Below are 21572 nucleotides of genomic sequence, written 5' to 3' on the forward strand. Positions count from 1 at the left end.
GGGGATTCTGGGAGTTGTAGTCAACAAGATCTGGGAATCCCTGTTCGAGGTAACACTGAATCTAACATATTATCAAGCTAAATTTCTACGTAACTCCCAATTAATTTTCTATGTAATTATTTATTTTAATTTCTGAGACTACTTAAGATGTATCCTGCATATAATGTATACATCTTGCAGATAAGATCCAAAGGACAGCATTCAGTACTCCACACAGGAGGGCTTTTCAGCCCCCTAGTCATCACACACCCCTAACCTTCAGGAATGGTGTTCCATGACTTATGAGTAGCTACTGGTGGCAATACATGGCAACACTGTTTTCAGGTACATAGACCACTTTCCCAGGACCCCTAGAACCTATTAATTGAAGGGGACTTTAAGAATATAAGAACAGCCCTTCTGGATCAGCACCAAGGCCTATCTAGTCTGGCATCCTGTTTCATATAGTGGACCACCAGGTGCCTCTAGGAAGACCACCAGCAAGAGATGGGCATGCCCTCCCTCCTGCTGTCCTCTGCAATTGGTATTCAGATGTATACTATCACTGAAACTGGACTTAGTCTATAGATGTCAAGACTAGCAGCCTTTGATAGACTTGTCCTCCATTGGACCTTAGTGGTTTTCTAGCCAACCCCGCATAAACTGCTACAACATCTCTGAAAGATGGCATGGCTGCCCAACCTGGAGGCTTTAAAAGCTCCAGTGAAGAAGAACCCATTGCTGTACACGGCAGACTGCTCCACTGTCAATCAGCTCTCTCAGTTAGGAAATTCTTCCCAATGTCTACCCTGAATTGCAAGCCATTGAGTCTTTCAAGCCATTGCAATGGTTTCCTTTGCCATCCAAGCCAGTGATTCTAGTCCTGCCCTCAGGATAGGAATGTGCATGAAATGTGAGCGAATCAATTCAAATTCTAATTGAATTCAAATCAATCCAAGTTTGAATCCACTGAATAGTGTGGAGATTCATTTGAACCTATCTGAAATCAAATCTGATTTGAGCAAATTCGCTCAAAACCCATCCTAATTTGGGCAAATTCAAATCAATTTGAATGAATCTCCACACTATTCAATGGATTCAAACTTGAATCGATTCACATTTGATATGAATTTGAATAGATTCACTCAAATTTGGTGCACAGCACATCCCTACCTCAGGAGGAACAACTCCACACTGTTTTCTATGTCTTCTCTTTCCCAAGGTAAACTTTAACTGTCCCGCATAGGACCTTTGCTCCACCCCCCTCACCATTCATTTGGGCCCTCATCTCACATAGAAAGTGTAGCATTTATTTATTTGTTTGTTCGTTTGTTTAACATATTTTTGTACTGCCCCAAACACAAGTTCTCTATTGAACATAAAGGTGAGATCTCTAAATCAGTCCCTAGCAAAGCTTTTGTCATACCAAATACTTCATGTACATTGTTAACTAATGACAAAGAAATGGCCCTCTTTGGACTGACCAGCATGATTAGCTGTTGAATCATGTCCCATTAGGAAGATTACAGATGTTCAAAATGTGTCAGGAAATTGGATGACTTATTTGTTAATCAGTTTTCCACCAGCAACTTGGCTTTGCTTTGTCTTTCTAGTGTGTGGTGTGAACTTCTGGTTGGTATTTTTAGACCCAACTGATTTCCAGAAATGAGTTAAATTCTGGTTTAAGCTCACAGATACTAGAAACATGAGTGGATCTACCACTGTTGAAGATTGCAGGTGGGAACTAGGGATGTGTGGGCAGGTTTGACGTTTGACCCATTTGACATTGAACCTGTTCTGTTTGAAGGTTCGGGGTCGAACTGAACCATCCCCTGTTTGGGGGTTCCCCCAACTGTTCAGGGGTTCATGGACCTTTTGTTGTTGTTGTTACTTACCCCTTTCAGGGTAGTTAGTGTTGTTGTTGGCAGGTGGGGTCCAAGGAGGTTCCCCCTCCCGCCGCCAGCCTCTCTTGCAGCCCAAACCAGCCCGTTCAGCCAGCTCTTCAGCACATTTGGGCCTTCCCCCTCCGGTGTGGTGGCCATTTTGGAGGCTTCTGCATCTGTGCAGTTGGCCTCTGCGTGGCCTGGGTCTCACACACACACACACACACACACACACACACACACACACACACTTGTTCAGACTCATTGTCCCAAACTGAGATTTATTTATTTATTTTTAGTTTGTTTTGTACAAGTGTCCAACTAGAACCTGCTATCTTACAGTTTCTCTGGTTTTCTGATCCTCCAGACGCAATCTTCTCTTATTATCCCCTCTTCTTGTACTCCAATCTGAAATCATTAAGTATAGACTGATTAGACAGCTGCTTTCACAGGAGCTCTCATGGCAAAGACCTTCTCCTTCACTGGGGATTGTGCCTCCCACCACCATGTATGGTAGTCCCTACTCAGTTTTGCAAGCCCCCTCCTGGACAAACCTAGAGCAGCTAATATTTTAGCAATTAAGGAGCAGGGGTTCCATTAGCAGAAGACGTTGACCAGTTGCCTAATGTGTTTCAATATGAAGCCCTCCACACGAGCTTGACCTGCTCTCCCAGCAGATGATCCATCAGGGAGCCCTGGGCAGCTGGATTGGCCACCCACACAGTTACCAGATCCATCATGGAGCCGCTGGGGGTGGTGGAGCACCCAGGGACCACCCAGGGGTGGTGGGGTGTTCAATTGAGGCAGCAGGGATCAGGGACCACCCAGCCCCCAAAAGTCCAAGGGTGCCCTGCATGAGTGTGCACGGCATTCTGGAGTGACAACTGAGGCTGGGAGGCTTGTTGGAGTTCCCCTGTCAGGGGTCTCCTCATGAGTCGCTGTGGTGCAAAGCTGTGCCGTGGCATCACACGAACCTGAAAATGGGATTAGCAGTGCGTGCTCTGCTAACCTCGTTTAAGGGGAGGGGCACTTAGGGGGGTTTGCTGCCAGGAGGAAGACTACAGAAAGAAGGTGGAACTGGCTGATTGGGTTTCCTGCTGAACTGAAGGACAGCTCTGGCAGCCAATTGCAGCCAGAGCAAGGGTGAAGCTTCCTCCCTCAACTCAGTTGCAGCATAGTAGGACTGTAGTTCAGCATTTGGACTACCCCATCAAATCGCAGATAGGAACGGCAAAAAACACTGTAAACTGAAGGCTTAAATCAGGAAGGAAACCTCAGGTTGCTTTGGGGTCCAAACCGTGGTTGCACACATTCAGATGTACAACAATTTCAACCTCAGGCCCCTTCAATTCGAATTTTGCATTACATGCAAAAGGGGCATATGTGCAAGGCAAGTGATGACTCAGGATAGAGCCCTTTAGCACCAATGTTGTTATATTTGGGGGACTATGTGAGACCATTGCAATCATCCCGTACAAGAAACAAAGTATTCCAAATTCTTCTTTATTTTAAAAAGTGTTTATTTCTTGTCCATCCGTTGACAGGGATTAGCCAGGTTGATTCAAGATTGCATCTTTCTGACACAGTGTGTAGACTTTGTTGATAGGAAATCCAAGTGCATACCTGTGGGGAGAGACTCCCAGACGTTCTGAAGATGGGTAGATAATTTCTCATGTGTGTTGAATAATTTGCACTAAGGGCTTTAAATATTGCAGACAAAAAGCTAGGACTGAAACATGCCTTTCCTACGTTAATAAGCATGTCTCTTTGATATTTGCCAAACATTCTTGCTCCATTTATTCTTGCTCCATTTATTCTAGGTAATCTCTGACTGGGTGGCAGATACACAGATGGAGAGAAGAATAGTCTGTGCTGCTGAGTGGCAGAGGAAATGCTTTCTGTGACGGAGGTCCCAGGGTCAACCCCAGGCATTTTTCCATAGGACTAGGAAAGGCTCCTGCCAGAAACCTGGGGGATACTGCTGTCAGACAATTATTAGTTAGACCAATAATCGGATTAAGTATAAAGCAGCTTGTATGTACAAGAAGGAGAGGCGCAAAGAGGAGGATTGAATAAGGATTGAAGACAATGATCAATTAGAAGGCAAGTTGGGTAGGTCTGTCAATGGCTTATTTTCTACCTCCATTTTTTGCTATACCATGAATTCTGGTTTCACAAGGGACTATTTCAAACTATACTGGGCTCAGCACATGTGAAGGAATAGACCCCCACCACCACCACCACCCTCATATTCATGGTTGTTGTGGTTTGCCTTCATGGTTCAAATGTAATAATCTAAAAATATACTATCAAATTGCTCATGTGTAAGTGTATTAGATCCTCTACATTCTTAATCTCATTGTTTTGTTCCATGTAAATGCTGCTTTTAAAATGCCCATAGGGTGGATATCTACATATACAATTGTATAAATGAAGTCCAGATCCCTAGATTCAAGCTACAATTGAGTAGCTGATTTTAAGCAGGTCATTCCCCGCACACCACATCCTCCAGTCTCCCCTGGGAATATAAGAACAAGACGTTATTTTGTCTAAGTCTTCACACCAGGATAGATCAAACATCTTAATCAAGACATTTTTTTTGGTCTCTAATCTCTTACTGCAGACCTATGGCTGACCAAGTGATTGATTCTAACAACTGTTCACGGGTGATGGAGTTCATCCTCCTTGGATTCCAAGACATTGGGAGAATGAATATTATTTTGTTTATTGTTGTCCTCCTGTTCTACCTGTTGTGCATTACAGGAAACAGCCTCATCATTGTGATAGTGAGGGTGGACCGCCGTCTCCAGACACCAATGTACTTCTTCCTGAGCAACTTCTCGGTCATTGAAATGGGGCACACCTCTGCCTTTATGCCCAAGTTGTTGGTCAACCTCCTCTCAGAAGAGATGACCATCTGCTTCAACTGTTGCATGGTGCAGTTTTTCTTCTACTTCCTCTGTGGTGTCACCAAGTTTTTCATTCTAACACTCATGTCCATTGATAGGTACTTGGCCATCTGTCAGCCCCTGAGATACAGCACCATCATGACCCCTAGCCTTTGCATTAAGCTTGCACTGGCTGCCTGGTTTGGGGGCTTTTCCTCCATCATTTTCCAGTTTGTAAGGCTGGTGAGACTTCCCTTCTGTAGCTCCAACATTATTGACCATTTCTTTTGTGACATAGGACCGATGTTGAGGATCGCAGGTGGAGACACACATCTTATTGAAACCCTTTTCTTCCTGCTTGTTGTGGCTTTGGTACTGACCTCTCTCTTCTTGACAATGGTATCCTACACCTTCATCCTCTCCACAGTTCTTCACATCTCGTCAACCACCGGACGACAGAAGGCTTTCTCAACTTGTATCTCTCATCTGATCGTGGTCAGCATCTTGTATGGGGCAGTCATTTTCATCTACTTAAGGCCCACTGTCACTCATGCTTCTTTCAGTATCATCAAAGTTGTAGCCATACTGAATATGATGGTGTCCCCAGTGCTAAACCCTTTCATATACACAATCAGGAACAATGAAGTCAAACAGGCTTTAAGGAAAGTCTTAGGAAGGAAAAGAAGACATTGAATTAGGTCCTGGTCCAATTTGGAGAAGCCTGCCAAACAATGAAATTGGTGCCATAGCCATTTTAAAAATGTTCACTGTTACTGAGATAGATATTTTACTCTATGGGGATAAAAAAATAATGTATTGAACTCTGGATTTTTCTTTCAATTGAGGCAGTGTGGGCTGCTGGGGTGGTAGTTTCCATCAAATTATACAAATTGGGATAGTTCTTATTGCTCCAGATCCCCTCTTCCCTTTCTGTTTCTGTATCCTAAGGGTGGATGGATCCTGAGTGAGTAGCCCTGATCAATGAAACTTCGTTGGGACCAATTGATTGCAAAAAGAGGGGTGAAGGTGGAACATATGGACGGCTCAGTGTTGTCAGAACAGACTGGCAGTGGCTTCTTGAAGGGTACAAGCAGGAATCTCTCTCAACCCTATCTTGGAAATGCCAGAGAAAGAACTTGGGGACCTTCTGCATGCAAGCTTGCAGAAGCTGTTCCCAGAGCTACCCCATCCTCTAAAGGGAATATCTGACAGTGCTCACATGTATGTGCAGGGCTAATCTACTGAAAAGTAGATTAAGGCTGGTTTACACAATCCTCAGCAGGCCCAGGGCAGGACTGCTGGGTGCAATCCCAATCCATGGTCATGTGAACTCAAAAAGCAAGATAGAAGGATAGGAGAGTGGCTGTGTGAGAGGCAGGAGTTGGATAGGACAGCATTTTATCTTGGTAAATTGCTGGGGAGAGAGTCTCGGTTGGAGGTGTCCATCTTACCTGGCTTCTGGCTCCTGCATGATCACTCTCCCCTTCTCCTACCTTGATCACTCTCCCCTCCTCCTACAAAACCACCATTTGAGAGCACGCCCAGCTTTCCTACCCTGGCTTGGTGCTGCCCCTACCCTGATGAGTCTCGTGAGAACCACCAACATGCTTACACGCTCCAACACACTTTTTTTTTTAAGATGTTGTCATGTAAGTTAATCACACAACTCCTTTAAGCACTCCACCAAATTACTCTTGAGGAGGAGGAGGAGGAGGAGGAGGAGGAGGAGGAGACAGAGCAGTAGTAATAGTAGTAGTTTATCACAGTCAGAGAGCAGCAATCATACAAAAAACTACATAAAGTATAAACAGCTTTAAGAATAGATAAAAATACATAGAGACATATATAATAACCATAAGCCAACATACTAAGACCCATTACTATCTTTGATCTATCCACCACTAGAGGGGCCATCCATAATCTGCTAGTATACCCAACAAGCTCACAAACAATAATTAGTTATGTTATGAGATTCATCACTTCAAACTCAGTCAAGGTAGAGCTCTCTTTCTTTGCTGCCACAAATTTTACACTGAAATAATCATGGTGAAATCCCTATTTTAGGTTCTATGAGTGTAACTGGTTTATGAAATGGAAAAAAATGCATCCTCAGACATTGACCTTGCATATGCCCTGAATAATATATAGTGATAGTGGCCAATCTGAGGTTCCCCAACTATGGTTGGACTACAACTCCCATCATCCCCAGCCACAATTGCAGCTGTAGTTGATGCGAGTTGTTGTCCAACAGCTGGAGAGCCTCAGATTGGTCATCCCTGATATACACCATGACCATCTGAAGCCCCTCGGGAACGCTGAACACCATTAGGAGGGGGGTAAGTAGTGTCTCAGGATAGACGGTATTCTGTCATGGCCTCACCCTTTTAGTATTCCTCCCCTCAAAAAAGATTGCTTGACATCAACACTGCTATATTTTGGAGATCAGCTGAGACCTTTTCCATTTGTCCTGGACAGGTAACAAAGTATGCCAACAGAAGGAAGGTACTGTTGGTCAGTAGGAAAGCCAATCAGGAAGAAGGGATTTGGCCTAGAGCACCTTTTTAATGAGGCAAGGCTACAACACCTGGGGCTTTTTAGTTTAAAAAAATGGTGACTGTGGGGAAACATGATAGAGGTCTATAAAATCATGCATGGTGTGGAGAAAGGGGATAGAGAGAAATTCTTCTCCCTCTCACATCAAACAAGAACCAGGGGTCATCCCATGAAATTGATTGCCAGGACATTTAGGACCAGCAAATGGAGGTAATTTTTCATACAACGCATAACCAACTTGTGTAATTCTCTGCCACAAGATGTGGTGACAGCCAACAACCTGGGTGGCTTTAAGAGGGGTTTGGATAACTTCATGGAGGAGAGGTCTATCAACGGCTACTAGTTGGAGGGCTATAGGCCACCTCCAGCCTCAAAGGCAGGATGCCTCTGAGTACCAGTTGCAGGAGGGTAACAGCAGGAGAGAATGCATGCCCTCAACACCTGCTGTAGGCTTCCAGTGGCATCTGGTGGGCCACTGTGTGAAACAGGATGCTGGACTAGATGGGCCTTGAGCCTGATCCAGCAGGGCTGTTCTTACATTCTTATGTTCTTATTACTGGTTCTGGTGGGGTTACACTCCACTTGAAAGAGCAAATGTGCAACTTGGAGGACTACTGCTGGACCCGGCTCTGCATTTGGATGTTCAGGTGGAAACGGTGGCCAGAGGTGCTTTTGCATAGCTTCGGCTAGTGCATCAGTTGTGCCCCTTTCTCAAGAAGGCAGATCTGGCCACTGTTACCCACACCTTAGTCACATCACAGCTGCAGTGTGGTATAGTGGTTAGAGTGTTGGACTAGGACCAGGGAGACCTAAGTTCAAATCCCCATTCAGCCATGAAACTCTCTGGGTAACACTGAGCCAGTCATGTATGTCTCAGGCTAACCAATCTCACAAGGTAGTTGTGGGGAGAACCATAACCATCTTCTACACCACTCTGGGCTCCTTGGAAGATGAGTGGAATAACAACAACAACAACAACAACAACAATAATACAGGTCCTTGGGAAGGACTCGATGTCTGGATAAAACAAACCAGTCAATAGCACCTGTCTGACTGTGTAAACAAGAAATAATAATAATAATAATAATAATAATAATAATAATAATAATAATAGGGCCCTGGATATCTGAAAGACCACCTGATCCCAAGCGTTTCTGCCTGTTTGACAAGGTCATCAGAAGGGGCTTTGCTCCACATGTCAATGGTGAAGGAGGCTCGGCTGTCAAGCACGTGGGACAGGGCCTTCTCCGCCATTGCCCCTAGACTTTGGAATAGTCTCCCAGCTGGAATCTACACCTCAATCTCCTTGACAGTTTTTAAGAAAAAAGTAAAGACGTAGCTCTTCACCCAGGCTCTTCAATTGAAGTATTGTTTTTACTGCTGTTGCTCTGTGTTTTGTGCATTATTGTTTTATATAGGTTTTTAAATTTTTAAATAGAGATTATATTTATATTTATATTTATATCAGTACATTATGTATTTTAATTGTGTGTTGTTTTAACTATGTTGTAAACCACTTTAAGATTATTTTAATGAAAAGTGGCACACAAATCAAGCGATAAGTAAAAAAATAAATGCCACTTTCTCTTTGGTTTTGGAAGAACTTATTTCTGGCCAACTATTAACAGGTATTAGCCAGGCTGATGCAAGATCATTTATTTATTTATTTATTTATTATTTATTATTAAAAAATGTATACCGCCCTTCCAAAAGGCTCTTACGCCCTTCATAAGACTCTCCACACGAGAAGTGTGGAGAGCCGAGGATGGTTTGGCTTGGCATGCTCTCCCCGCACATGATCACTCTACCCTCTATGAATACCACATGGTTACCAGCTCCATCGCTGTAATCATGTCCGTGGGGCATTCTGGGGAGACCCTTGATGCCGGGAGTCTTGTTTTAGCCTCCCAGTCGAGGATCTCCTCGTGAGACCTCGTTAGCTCTGCTAACCTCATTTTAAGGGAGGGGTATTTAGGTGGGTTGGCCACCACTGAACAACTCTGCAACAGCAACATCTGGAGACCCAAGTTTGAGCATCCCTGATCTAGAGCCCAATGCTTCAAAAGGAAAGGGCCAATTCCATGTTCCTTCAGTGCCCTTGAACAAAGGATTTGAAGGGTGGGGCCAGATCTGAGTGTACCAGTTGCACATGTTCACTTTCTCTATCCCCCACTGTTTAAACACACACACACAAACACACACACACCTAGATTAGCTAGAAGAATCCATTTGCATGTCAAGTGATGTCTTTGTTGTTTTAATGATGTTCCGAATCCTGCTTTTAAAAAAGGTTTGAGCTGGTTATTAACTTTTAAATGGTTTTTTAAAAAAAACTCTACATAAATGATGGCTAGGGATGATGAGAGTTGTAGTCCAACAGCAACTTGAGAACCTCAGGTTGGCCAACCCTGCTCTAGATCAGTGTTTCTCAACAGCCGGTCCGCGGACCGGCAGCGGTCCGCGGAGGCTTGAGTGCCGGTCCGCGACTAGGAAGGCAGGGCTCCAAACTGAATACGCTTGTTTTTCTATCCGCTTTTCTCTCCGCTGTAAAAGTTTTTCTCTCCCCGGAAATTCCGAGGCTCCTGGAACGTCAGTGGCCAATTAGGGGTGGAGCAGGGGCGGGGCTTGTGCCGAGGCGGGAAGATAGCCCAGTCAGTGAGTGAGTGAGTGGAGAAATTGGGTGGTTGCTGGAAGGTGGTTTTTTGAGATCTTTGAAGGTGAGCTGCTTAAACTTACTGGGCTAAAAATAAGTGAGGTGCTGAGGCTGTGAGTGTTTGCTTTGACCAACTGCAGGGGGGGTATATTTAGGAGGGCAGGAGGGTTTACTTACCCCTCCCTGCCGCTTTCTCGCTTGTCGCCCACATGGCCAGATCAAGGCCCAGAATCGGCAGTCTGGGCCCAAATTGGCCCAGACTGCCGCCGCCACCGACCGCCCACCCAGCTGCCCCCACAGAAGCTAAAGAAGCCGCCGCCGCCCCCACACGACCGAAGACGGCGAAATAGGCCCAAACTACTGCCTGCCCCAAACAACTGCCGCGGCTGCAGCCGCCGCCCAGCCGCCCCCACAAAGGCCCAATTTCAGGCCAAAGAAGCTGCCGCCGCCGCCCCCACATGGCCGAAGACGGGCCAAATCGGCCCAAAACTACTTGAAGAAGCTGCCACTGAGATTGCGGTTTTTCCCCCTCTGTGCTGCCAGGGGGATGCTTGGCGCCTGACTGTGCCTGTGCCGCCGCCGTCGACTGCTTCTCCTGCTCTTCAACTATCGGGGACTCACGCGAGGGAGTGGAGAGCAGAGCATTGAGGATAAATAAGCCAGTAGTGCTGTGCATGGCCACAGAGTTGGGATGCTGCACAGAAACACTGACCTGCAAACGGAGGCAGTCCCCGGATCCCATTCCATCCCCCCCCCCCGGGAAAATGGCCCTGTTCCAAGTTTCTTCGCTCCGCACTCGACAAAAGTTGCTCCCAAAGTGCCACTCCTTAATCTGGCTTTCCCTGGCGCAGACTCCTCACCCTGACTCCGCTCTTTGCGGGCTTTCCTCCCTCGGCCCTGCCCAATCCCTGCCTCTTGTTGCTCCCTCGCCTCTCTGCCCTCAAACCCCACTCCGACCTGCTAGCCTCTCCCTTTCGCCCGCCCTCGCTCGCTCTTACTCCTCCTAGCCGCTTCTTCTGTTCCAGCCCTTTCTCTGTTTTGGCGACGCCTCGCTTCCCTCTTCTTCCGCTACAACTCTGAGTCTCCTGCAACTTTTCTTTTGCAGTCCCACGTTACGTGGGCTTAAATAAGCCAGCAGTGCTGTGCATGGCCACAGAGTTGGGATGCTGCACAGAAGCACTGGCCTGCAAACAGAGGCAGTCCCCGGATCCCATCCCATCCGCCCCCCGCGAAAATGGCCCCGTTCCATCTCCGAGCCGCGCGGTCTGAGGGCTGCGCCGACCTGCTGCGCCTCATAAAGGAGCTTGCTAGATATGAAGAAATGGAGGATCAAGTAGTACTGACTGGGAAAGATCTGCTTGCTTGAGGATGGCTTTGGAGAACACCCTTTCTACCACTGTCTTGTTGCAGAAGTACCAAAAGTTTGTCATCTCTTTGCCATTCACAAATACAGCCCCAATATTGCTTTTGGGAGAAAGTAATGCAAGCATTCAAATAGTGCTTGAATGTGTTCTATTTTAATGATTCTTTTTTTATATGCATGTACTAAGAGTCTCCTTGGAATTTGGGAATGCATACTTTCCAGTAAGCAGACATGGCTCTTATTTATGGCTACATGGAAAGGAAGAATATTGTTGGTTTTCATACCAAGGTTTTATTTTGAATATCTCATTATCAGACTTCTTCCTCTGCTCCTAAAATATTTGAATATAATGTTCACATTAACATTGTGTGCATTTTGATATGTAAATAGTATGTAAATAAAATACAGTTTATTGTTTAACAAATTTTATTTTATGACATTAGTTTAATTGCAAGTTAATTGCAAGTAGATGCAAGTTTTGGACCGGTATAAAGTCTTAGATATATAAAATAAAATTAAACTTGAAACCCCTCTACTAACTGCTGGTCCGGGAAACTGCACACAAAGAATGTAGCGGTCCTTGACACTCTGCACAAATGATTTAGCGGTCCTTGAGTCCAAAAAGGTTGAGAAACACTGCTCTAGATAGTTAAAATGAAACTCTTTTGACTCATGCTTAGACATCCATGCACCTGCCATGACTAAAACTGTTGGTCCTGTTCATCGTTTTTTCTGGTTCTCAGTTTCACATTTCTGCACTTGGATTGAAACTCCACAGTTTAACTCTGGGTTCAGTATACGACATCTGGAACGACACCTGTTTTTTTTCCTTCCTGGCAGCAGCGCCCACCAGATAATCCTATTAATCTATATATTTTTAATTTGGAGATTTTTGTTTCTTTAATTAATGAGACTTTCAGCATATTAGAAAGTAAGCATGGGAGAAATATGGCATGTAATTGATTTAGAGCACATAAAGACAAATAAATAACCCAGAGAAACTTTTTGAAAAAATTAAAATAAAGAGGCAAGTAAAGATTTTGACACAGAAATATAGGCCACATTAGCATGCAATGTGGAACAGCGGGTGCTAGGGTCCCGGGAGAATCCCTCACTGCAGGAGAAGCCCTCACTGCATGGTGCATTGTAAGATTCCTGGAGGCTGAGAAAATTAGTCCCGGCCTCCAGTGGTCCTCACTCCAGTGTTCCTGCAAGGGAGTGGCCACACAAGCACATAAGGACGTAGTCTTGCAAGAGGGCCTGGTTGTACCGGCTCCTGCAGTATTACAAAAAAAAAGGAGTGGGTCTGCACCAGGCTGATGCAACAAAGAATGTATTCTTGACATAATGGGACATCAAGGGACATGTATCATTAGAGACACAAGCCCTTCTGTAGAGGATAGTTGCCAACGTCTTGTTTGTACTGACTAATTGGTAGTCAGAATTTTAAATAGCACAAACAAAAGAAAACATGTTCATCTTGTTCACCTTTACTTACTTATGACTTACATCCTTTGCAGGTTGAGCCACTCCGAATTCTAGGCAATGCCTGTCTGGGTGGGGCAGACAGATGGAGACAGTAAAGAGAGAGAGATATGAAGAATAAATAAAGAGATCCTGATGGAATGCTCTGTTTAAACGGGAATTGATTAGATCTCTAAGACCCTTAAAAGAAACATCTAGAATTCATTTCCAGTGGAATAACTTTTTTCCCCCATTTTCATGTAAAGTATATAGAAAATTATTTTCAGCTTCTAGTTGGTGCTTAAATTTGTACTTTGGGAACATATTTGATAGGTTCATCTACAAGAATGTGAGTATCCTTTTAAGATGGTTCATAGTCTTCTCAGAAACGTCTCCAAGTTTCTGAAAAGTTATTATCACATAAACTAGTTTTCTGTTATGAAAATCTTTCTCATAGAAGACTGGGAGTGAACTTATCTCCTTTCATTCCCCCCTCAATTGTTGTTGTTAATAATAATAATAATAATAATAATAATAATTCGATTTCTATACCGCCCTTCCAAAAATGGCTCAGGGCGGTTTACAAAGAGAGATAACAAACAAATAAGTTCAGGGGTCTAAAATCAACTGTACATCAGCCCAGAAGAGAATTGTTTTATGAATCATTCAATTAATTAATAAACCCCTCTCGGATTCATTTTACTGTAATGGGAGTTTCCTCCCTTCCTTACCTGCATACCCATTACTGAATACTATGAAAGAACCAACAAATTTAGTATCTTCTGTCTACCAACCAATGTAGCTTGTAAGGTCCTCAGTCTGTATTTCTCCTGAAATTCTCTCTCTTCTTTCCCCCCCCCTCCCTTTTTCTAATCCATTATGCCTCTCTAACCAACCAGCAATCTTTATTTTCCACATACATAGCAGTCCATATATTATCTTTGTTTACTTCTGTTGTATGTGTATTATATACTCTGTATTTTATTTACTAACCTAAATGGTAGTTTCCATTCCTATACTCATTTTCTTGTCTTCTTCACCCTCAACCTATCATCCATTTATCAGATTCGATACTCTCTCAAATCCATGGATGTGTGTACATCTCTCTATCTCTGTCAATTCTGTCTCTGTCGATCTCTATCTCTATCTCTATCTCTATCCTCTCTCAAATCCAGTCTCTCTCTCTCTATCTCTTTCTATTGCTATTGATATCGATATCAATATCGATATCTATACACTGCCCAGAGCCTTCAAATAGGGTGTTATAGAAATGTAATCAATCAATAAATCAATAAAATTAAAAAATAATAAATATATCTATACTGTTATCACTCTTCTGAGCAATCCCAGATTTCATCTTAAATTCAGTGAGTTGTAGGGAACTCATTTCTTTTCTATGTCAGTTCTTCCTTCTGTAGAATGGGAAAACTTGAGAATTGATCTTTAAGAAGAATATCTAATCTGCTTTGAGTCTTTGGAGTAATGTGATGTAAGAAAACTGGATCAATAAGCTTTGTATCTCAATTCCCTTATTGCAGTTTCATGGAAAGCCAATCATGGATTTGACCAATTGTATGAAGGTGACGGAGTTCATCCTCTTCGGAATCCCACAGACTGGGAGAATTAATATCCCTTTGTTTGCTGCTGTCTGCCTGCTCTACTTTTTATGCATTGCAGGAAATGGTTTGATCATTGTGCTGGTGCAAATGAACAGCCACCTCCAGAAGCCCATGTACTTCTTCCTTAGCAACCTCTCTGTTCTTGAGATTGGGTACACCACCGCCATTATCCCCAAGATGCTGGTCAACCTCCTTTCAGTCAACACCACCATCTGCTTCTACTGCTGCATGGTGCAATCATACTTCTACTTCCTCTTTGGCGTCACAGAGTTTTTCATTCTGACTCTCATGTCCTTTGATAGGTACTTGGCCATCTGTCAGCCATTGAGGTACAACACCATCATGACCCCCATGGTCTGCCTTAAATGTTCACTGGCCAGCTCATTTGGGGGCTTTTTCACCATCATTTTCCCATTTGCAATGGTGGCGAGACTAAACTTCTGTAATTCAAACATTATTGACCATTTCTTTTGTGACATAGGACCGATGCTGAAGATTGCAGGTGGAGACACGCATCTCATTGAAACCCTTTTCTTCTTGATTGCTGTGTCTGTGGTACTGACCTCTCTCTTCCTGACGATGGTATCTTACACCTTCATCATTTCCACAATTATCCGCATTCCTTCGACCAGTGGACAGCAGAGGGCCTTCTCCACCTGCGCTTCACATCTCATCATGGTCGGCATCTTGTATGGGCCAGTCTTTTTTATCTACCTCAAACCTAATACCATGACCTCTTCTTTCAGCATCAACAAATCTATCTTTCTACTGAATGCTCTGGTCTGCCCAATGCTTAGCCCTTTCATATACATGATCAGAAATAATGAGGTCAAAGAAGCTTTATGGAAATCGTTGTGGAAGAAGCAAACATTTTAGGAAAACTCCAAGTGTTTATTTGTTGACAGCAGCCTAGCAAGGCTGGACTGGGCCCTAGGGCAAGTAGTGAAAATGGTTCCCTGCCCCCTCCCCTCTTCCTCTTCATAAGGGTGAAAGAGGAAGAATATCAGAACATAAAAACAGCCCTGCTAGATCAGGCTGAAGGCCTACCTAGTCCAGCAACCTGTTTCACACAGAGGCCCACCAGTTGCCCCCAAGAAGCCCACAGGCAGGAGGTGCGGGCATGCCCTCTCTCCTGCTGCGGCTGCCCTGCAATTGGTATTCAGAGGCATCTTGTTTCTGAAGCTGGAGGTGGCATCAGAGCCAAGAGCAAGCTGTTGTCACCCCTTCCTCAGGGGCCCAGGGACATTGCCCATGCACCTGTTCAATTGTAGCTACATCCCTGTCTGTTTGACAGAGCTGCAGATCAATCTATTGTGCCTCCCAGGATCTCAAGTCATAAATCAATCACACACACACACACACACACACACACACACACTTAGAAATCTAGAACAGGTCAAGTTTTAATTTGGAATGGGGCTATTTAAAGGCATATGAGGATTTTTAAAAAGTTCCATGCAATTCCTAGCTGTTCCTGCTGTTGAAGGAAGGGCTGAAAGAGGGATCGTTCAGATCAGCTAATGAGGACTTTGCTGCACTGAGCTAATGGAGAGGGCTGATTTAATAAGGTGATCAGGGAGCAACGTCTGCAAGATGTTAAGATCTTGGAGCATTATCACATAAAATATCCTCAGCTTTGCAGCATCAGAGATACATTTCAGGCAGATCTTCTGGGAACATGTAAGTTGGATCCAAGATTGAAGCTGTTTGGTTTTGCTATCATCTCATGATGTCTGTTTGTGACATATGAAGCGGCTGTTTGTTCTGACAGCAAGGAAAGCTACAGCTAAATTTCTGGGTACCCTGGGAGTGAGTTTAATTTATTGATATGTATCTTCAATTCTTCATATGCTCAGTTATTGGACTCATTCTCTGTTTTTTTGTCCTTACCTCTTTTTTGTCTAATACCGAATGTATACCAGATGTACATTTGGAATATACCTAAAATGTGTGGGTGCATTTTGGATTTCTTCTCTTCATGACACATTTGGAGCACTCTTTGGAATAATGGGGTTCGGAAAAGGAAGATTCAGAAAAGAGCTGGATTTGGGAGCTCGCAGTGAATTAATTGACTGGGAGCCCATTTAGAACAAGGAAAAGTAGCATTAACAAAGGATAAAGGGGAGCCATAATGAAGAACCCTATCACAAATGCCAATGGATATCAATACTCCTCTGTCTCCTCTTCTGATAGCCCCAATCCTCTATCAATACTCTGTTAGCCACAAGACCTTGTTCAGTACCTAAGGCTAAGAAGATGACTGTAGAGCTGGACATAGGAACATAAGGACATAGGAAGCTGCCATATACTGAATCAGACTATGGTCCATCTCGCTCAGTATTGTCTACACAGACTGGCAGCGGCTTCTCCAAGGTTGCAGGCAGGAATTTCTCTCAGCCCTATCTTGGAGACACTGCCAGGGATGGAACTTGAAACCTTCTGCTCTTCCCATGGCGGCTCCATCCCCCTGAGGGGAATATCTTACAGCGCTCACACTTCTAGTCTCCCTTTCGTATGCAATCAGGGTGGATCCTGCTTAGCTTAAGGGGGCAAGTTATACTTGCTACCACAAGACCAGCTCTCTTCCCCGTATCCTCTCTTCATGTATCCAGCTTTTGATTATCGACAGCTGGGGTTCTCCAATGTGGGTCCCCAGTTGTTGGACTATAACTCATGGGCTGCAACAAACTTCTGGGGACACAGGTTTGAGAACCATTAATCTAGAGCCCAATGCTTCAAAGGGAAAGGGCCAATTCCATGTTCCTTTGGTGCTCTTCCATAGGGTTTGAAGGGCAGGGCCAGATCTGAGTGTACCAGTTGCACACGTACACTTTCTCTGCCCCCCACTGTTACAACACACACACACACACACACACACACACATCTAGATTAGCTAGAGGAATCCATTTGCATGTTCAGTGATATCTTCATTGTTTTAATAATGTTCCAAATCCTGCTTTAGTAAAGGTTTGAACTGGTTGTTAACTTTTAAATGGTATTTTTTAAAAACCAATTACATAAATAGTGGCTAGGGATGATGGGAGTTGTAGTCCAATGGCAACTTGGGAACCTCAGGTTGTCCAAGCCTGCTCTCGATAGATAAACTGAAACTCTTCTGACTCATTCTCACACACCCATGCACCTGGCATAACTAAAACGGTTGACTCTACTCATCATTTTTTCTGGTTCTCAGTTTCACATTTCTGCACATGGATTGAAACTCCATAGTTTAACTCTGGGTTCATTACACTACATCTGGGGATACACCTGTTTGTTCCTTCCTGGCAGCAGGGTACACCAGATATTATTATTATTATTATTATTATTATTATTATTATTATTATTATTATTATTATTTATTTACACAGTCAAACAGTGTAAAGTCTAGGTTCCATATAGCTCAACATCCTGTTTCTCTCATTGACCAGTGATTCCTTGATGCTTCAAGGAATGTAACAAGAGGGGCAGGAAAGCAGCAACCCTCCTTTCTTTTTGGTCCTCCAGCATCTGCTGATCACAGAACATGGAGGCACCACAGGAGGAGAGCTGGTCTTGTGGTAGCAAGCATAAATTGTCCCCTTTACTAAGCAGGGTCTTCCCTAGTTTGCATTTGAATGGGAAACTACATGTGTGAGCATTGAAAAATATTGCCCTTAGGGGATGGGGCCACTCTGGGAAGAGCATCTGAGGAAACCTAACACTTATGCTGACCTAGTGCTGTAAACAATCTTGCACAGACAGAATGAAGTCACGTAGCTGCATGGATTCCCAAAGGGCACTGGTTCAGATGATAAAAGACGTTGCAGCAGCCTTACATGTGATCATGTTGGAGCCCCTGGCATGAGTGCACCTGCCCTGATATCACTCAAGAATGTGCTGACATGTTCATGGTTTGTCCTTGACTCGCACGTGGGGTTTATCATCCAAATTGCCCCTCTACACATGCTAGAAAACCCTGTTTCAACAATCTACTTTATCATTCTCTCAGATCATTCTACTGGAGCATTCTATCGGAGTAGTCTATGGGATCATTCTATAGGCTGATCACCCCTTCACACGTGTAAAGGACATTCTACCAATTCATTGGGACGTCCTGAGTGATGTCAGGACAGGTATGCTCATGCCTGTGGCCCCGACATGATTGTGTGTAGGGCTGCTGTAATGCCTTTTATCATGAGAACTAGGGATGTGCAAACCGGTTCATCATCGAGCCGGTTCGCCATCGAGCCGGTTCAGTTCGATGTTCCAGGGTTAAACCGAACCACTCCCTGTTCGGTCCAACCCGCACTGAACACCCACCGAATGTTCGAGGGGTTTGTGAACGTTTTTCTGTTTTAATTTTTTTTAAAAATTAAGCTTACTCTCTTCCGGGGAGTTTCTGGAGGCAGCAGCGGGGGGGGCCATGTAGGTTCAGCTTTCTACATGCCCCCCTCCGTCGGTTCGGCCACTCCTTGGCTGGTTCTCTGCTTGGCACGGTGGCCATTTTGGAGGGTCAAACCCACTCTCCCTGCACAACCCCTTATGGCACTTCACACTGCTCGTGTGAAGCGCCTCATTGTTTGGTGAGGAGGGAAGCAGAAAACTGAGTCCCAACTAACCCAACCTAGTGAGGTTGTCTTACAAATGCAGATTTTCTCAAATGAAACAGATTATTAAAACATCAATTGATGGCTCTCATTTGAGGGTGCTATATTTACTATTACTATTTACTATTATTGGGGGGGGGCAGTCTTGGATTCAGGTAAATATGGTATGTAATCTATCAATAACCTTCTTAACCAGTGTGTGATATTCAGGATTTTTAAAATGACTGATAGTTTTAAAATATGTAATTTCTGCTTCAATCATTTTCTCACCAAGAACAGGCATATTTTTTAAAAAATCATCCCACCAGTTTTTGAATCATATCATTTGTTTCTATTTCAGTAGCACATCCAAATCATCCCCAGTCATTCTTCATCTTTCTGCTTTCTCATAACTTTAATTTAGCAACTAGAAGGTCTTTGATCTTGAAGGAGTTTTCAAAAGACATCCAGTGGCCACCACTGAAACAGCCAGGTGTTAAAATTCTGAGAAATACCCAGACTGAAATATCCCAGACTTGGTATCTTCAAACAACAGCCCACCCATCACACTTCTGGCAATCATCTTTTTAAATAGCAGTTTCAATCTCTGTGAGTAAAGATGGTGCTTAAACTTCGAAAGAGGTTTCTGAGAACCTCAAAATCTACAGTTTCAGGGGTTTTCTTAAAGGAAGTAATTGAATGGTAACCTCCAAATCAATGCCATCTGGCATGTAATGACTTTTTCTGGCCTTTAAGGGTTTTCCCCACACATCTTTGAATGTTACTCTATTACATAATAATGGCTGACAACATAGGAACATAGAAAGCTGGAAGAATAGGAATTTGAACTCAGGTCTCCATGGTCCTCCCCCCAAACTCTAACCACTACATCACATTACCACATTTAGTACAGACAACTAGGTGTGCATCAAGCACGAACACACGCGCGCGCACACGTGCACATTTATACACACACACGTGTACGCATATGCACACATTTATAGACAGACACACATGCAGGCGCACATTTATACACAAGCACATGTGCATGCACATGCACACATTTATACACACACATGCAAACATTTTTGCACACGTACGTGCACATGCAAGCACACATTTATACACACGCACACGTACGCACATGCATGAACACTCAAAGATATATACAAATGCACAGGGACAGGCACGAACACTTTTATGTACATGCACATGCGTACGTGCACACAGATGCACACATTTAAATGCACATGCAATGCACATGCACACACACATTTATACACATGCAAACGCACATGCATGCACACATTTAAACACACACACACGTATGCTTAGGAACGTGCGCACACGCGCATTTATACACACATTTATATATATACACACACACACATTTATAACTAGCACATGTGAACACAAAACACTTTTATGCACATGCATATGCGCATGCAAAAGCACACATTTTATACACACACACACACACACACGAATGCACACATTTATACACACTCACATGCGAAAGCATACGAGCATGCGAACGCACACACTTATACATATGCATGTGCATGCACATGTACACAATTATACACACACGCCCACGCACATTTATATACACACACACATTTATACACACGCACATGTGCACATTTATACACACATACACGCACACGTGCGCACACACTTTATACACACGCACGTGCTCATGCATGCACACATTCATACACACGCATACACAAGAACACATTTATACACACATGCATGAACACTCACACATTTATACACACGCACACAGGAATGCATGAATACTTTTATGGACAAGCACATGCGCAAGCACATGCAAACATTTAAATGCACACGCAATGCACACGCACACATTGATACACACATTTACACACACACATGCATGAACACTTTTATAAACATGCACATGCGTACGCGCATGCACATGCACACATTTATACACACATGCACAAGCATGCGCACGCACACATATGTACACATGAACACACATATGTGCACACGCATATTTATACACATGCATACGCACGCACAAATTTATTCACATGCACATGCGCATGGACGCACCCATTTAATCACATGCACACATTTATAAACATGTACATGCACACACGCACACACACAAACCAATTTATACACACGAACATGCATCCAGGCACATGCACATTTGTACACATGCACATGCGCATGCAAACATTTATGCACATGCACAAAGACATTAATACACACATGTGTATGCAAATGCATGAAAACTCACACATGCAAAGGCATGCACGAACACTTTAATGCAAATGCACATGTGTATGCACGTGCACATGCACACATTTAAACGCACAGGCAATGCACACACATTTATACACACATGCATATGCACACACACACAATTATACCCAGGCACACGTGCACTCACACATTCATACACATGCATGTACACATGAATGCACATATTTATACACATGTACGTGCACGCACATGTGCACATTTATACACAAGCACACACGCATGAGCACGCAAACAGTTATACACATGCATGCACACATTTATACACTTGTACGCCCATGCACGAACACACACACATTTATACACATGC

General features: G+C 43.8%; 2 protein-coding genes and 1 long non-coding RNA gene across 3 annotated transcripts; all 3 read left to right on the forward strand.

Moving 5' to 3' along the window:
* Window positions 1–4489: 4489 nt before the first annotated feature.
* Window positions 4490–5443, forward strand: LOC128329672 (olfactory receptor 6X1-like). Its single transcript, XM_053261237.1, has one exon. It carries the CDS (start codon window positions 4490–4492, stop codon window positions 5441–5443), a length of 954 nt encoding a protein of 317 aa, XP_053117212.1.
* A 4478-nt stretch (window positions 5444–9921) lies between these two features.
* LOC128329103 (uncharacterized) lies at window positions 9922–11743 on the forward strand. The gene is made up of 2 exons (XR_008309515.1): window positions 9922–10020; window positions 11062–11743. It is a non-coding gene; the product is annotated as an uncharacterized LOC128329103 (long non-coding RNA).
* A 2596-nt stretch (window positions 11744–14339) lies between these two features.
* LOC128329675 (olfactory receptor 6X1-like) lies at window positions 14340–15278 on the forward strand. Its single transcript, XM_053261243.1, has one exon. It carries the CDS (start codon window positions 14340–14342, stop codon window positions 15276–15278), a length of 939 nt encoding a protein of 312 aa, XP_053117218.1.
* Window positions 15279–21572: the final 6294 nt, after the last annotated feature.

The sequence above is a fragment of the Hemicordylus capensis genome, chromosome 6, assembly GCF_027244095.1.
Source record: "Hemicordylus capensis ecotype Gifberg chromosome 6, rHemCap1.1.pri, whole genome shotgun sequence".
NCBI classification, from domain to species: domain Eukaryota; kingdom Metazoa; phylum Chordata; class Lepidosauria; order Squamata; family Cordylidae; genus Hemicordylus; species Hemicordylus capensis.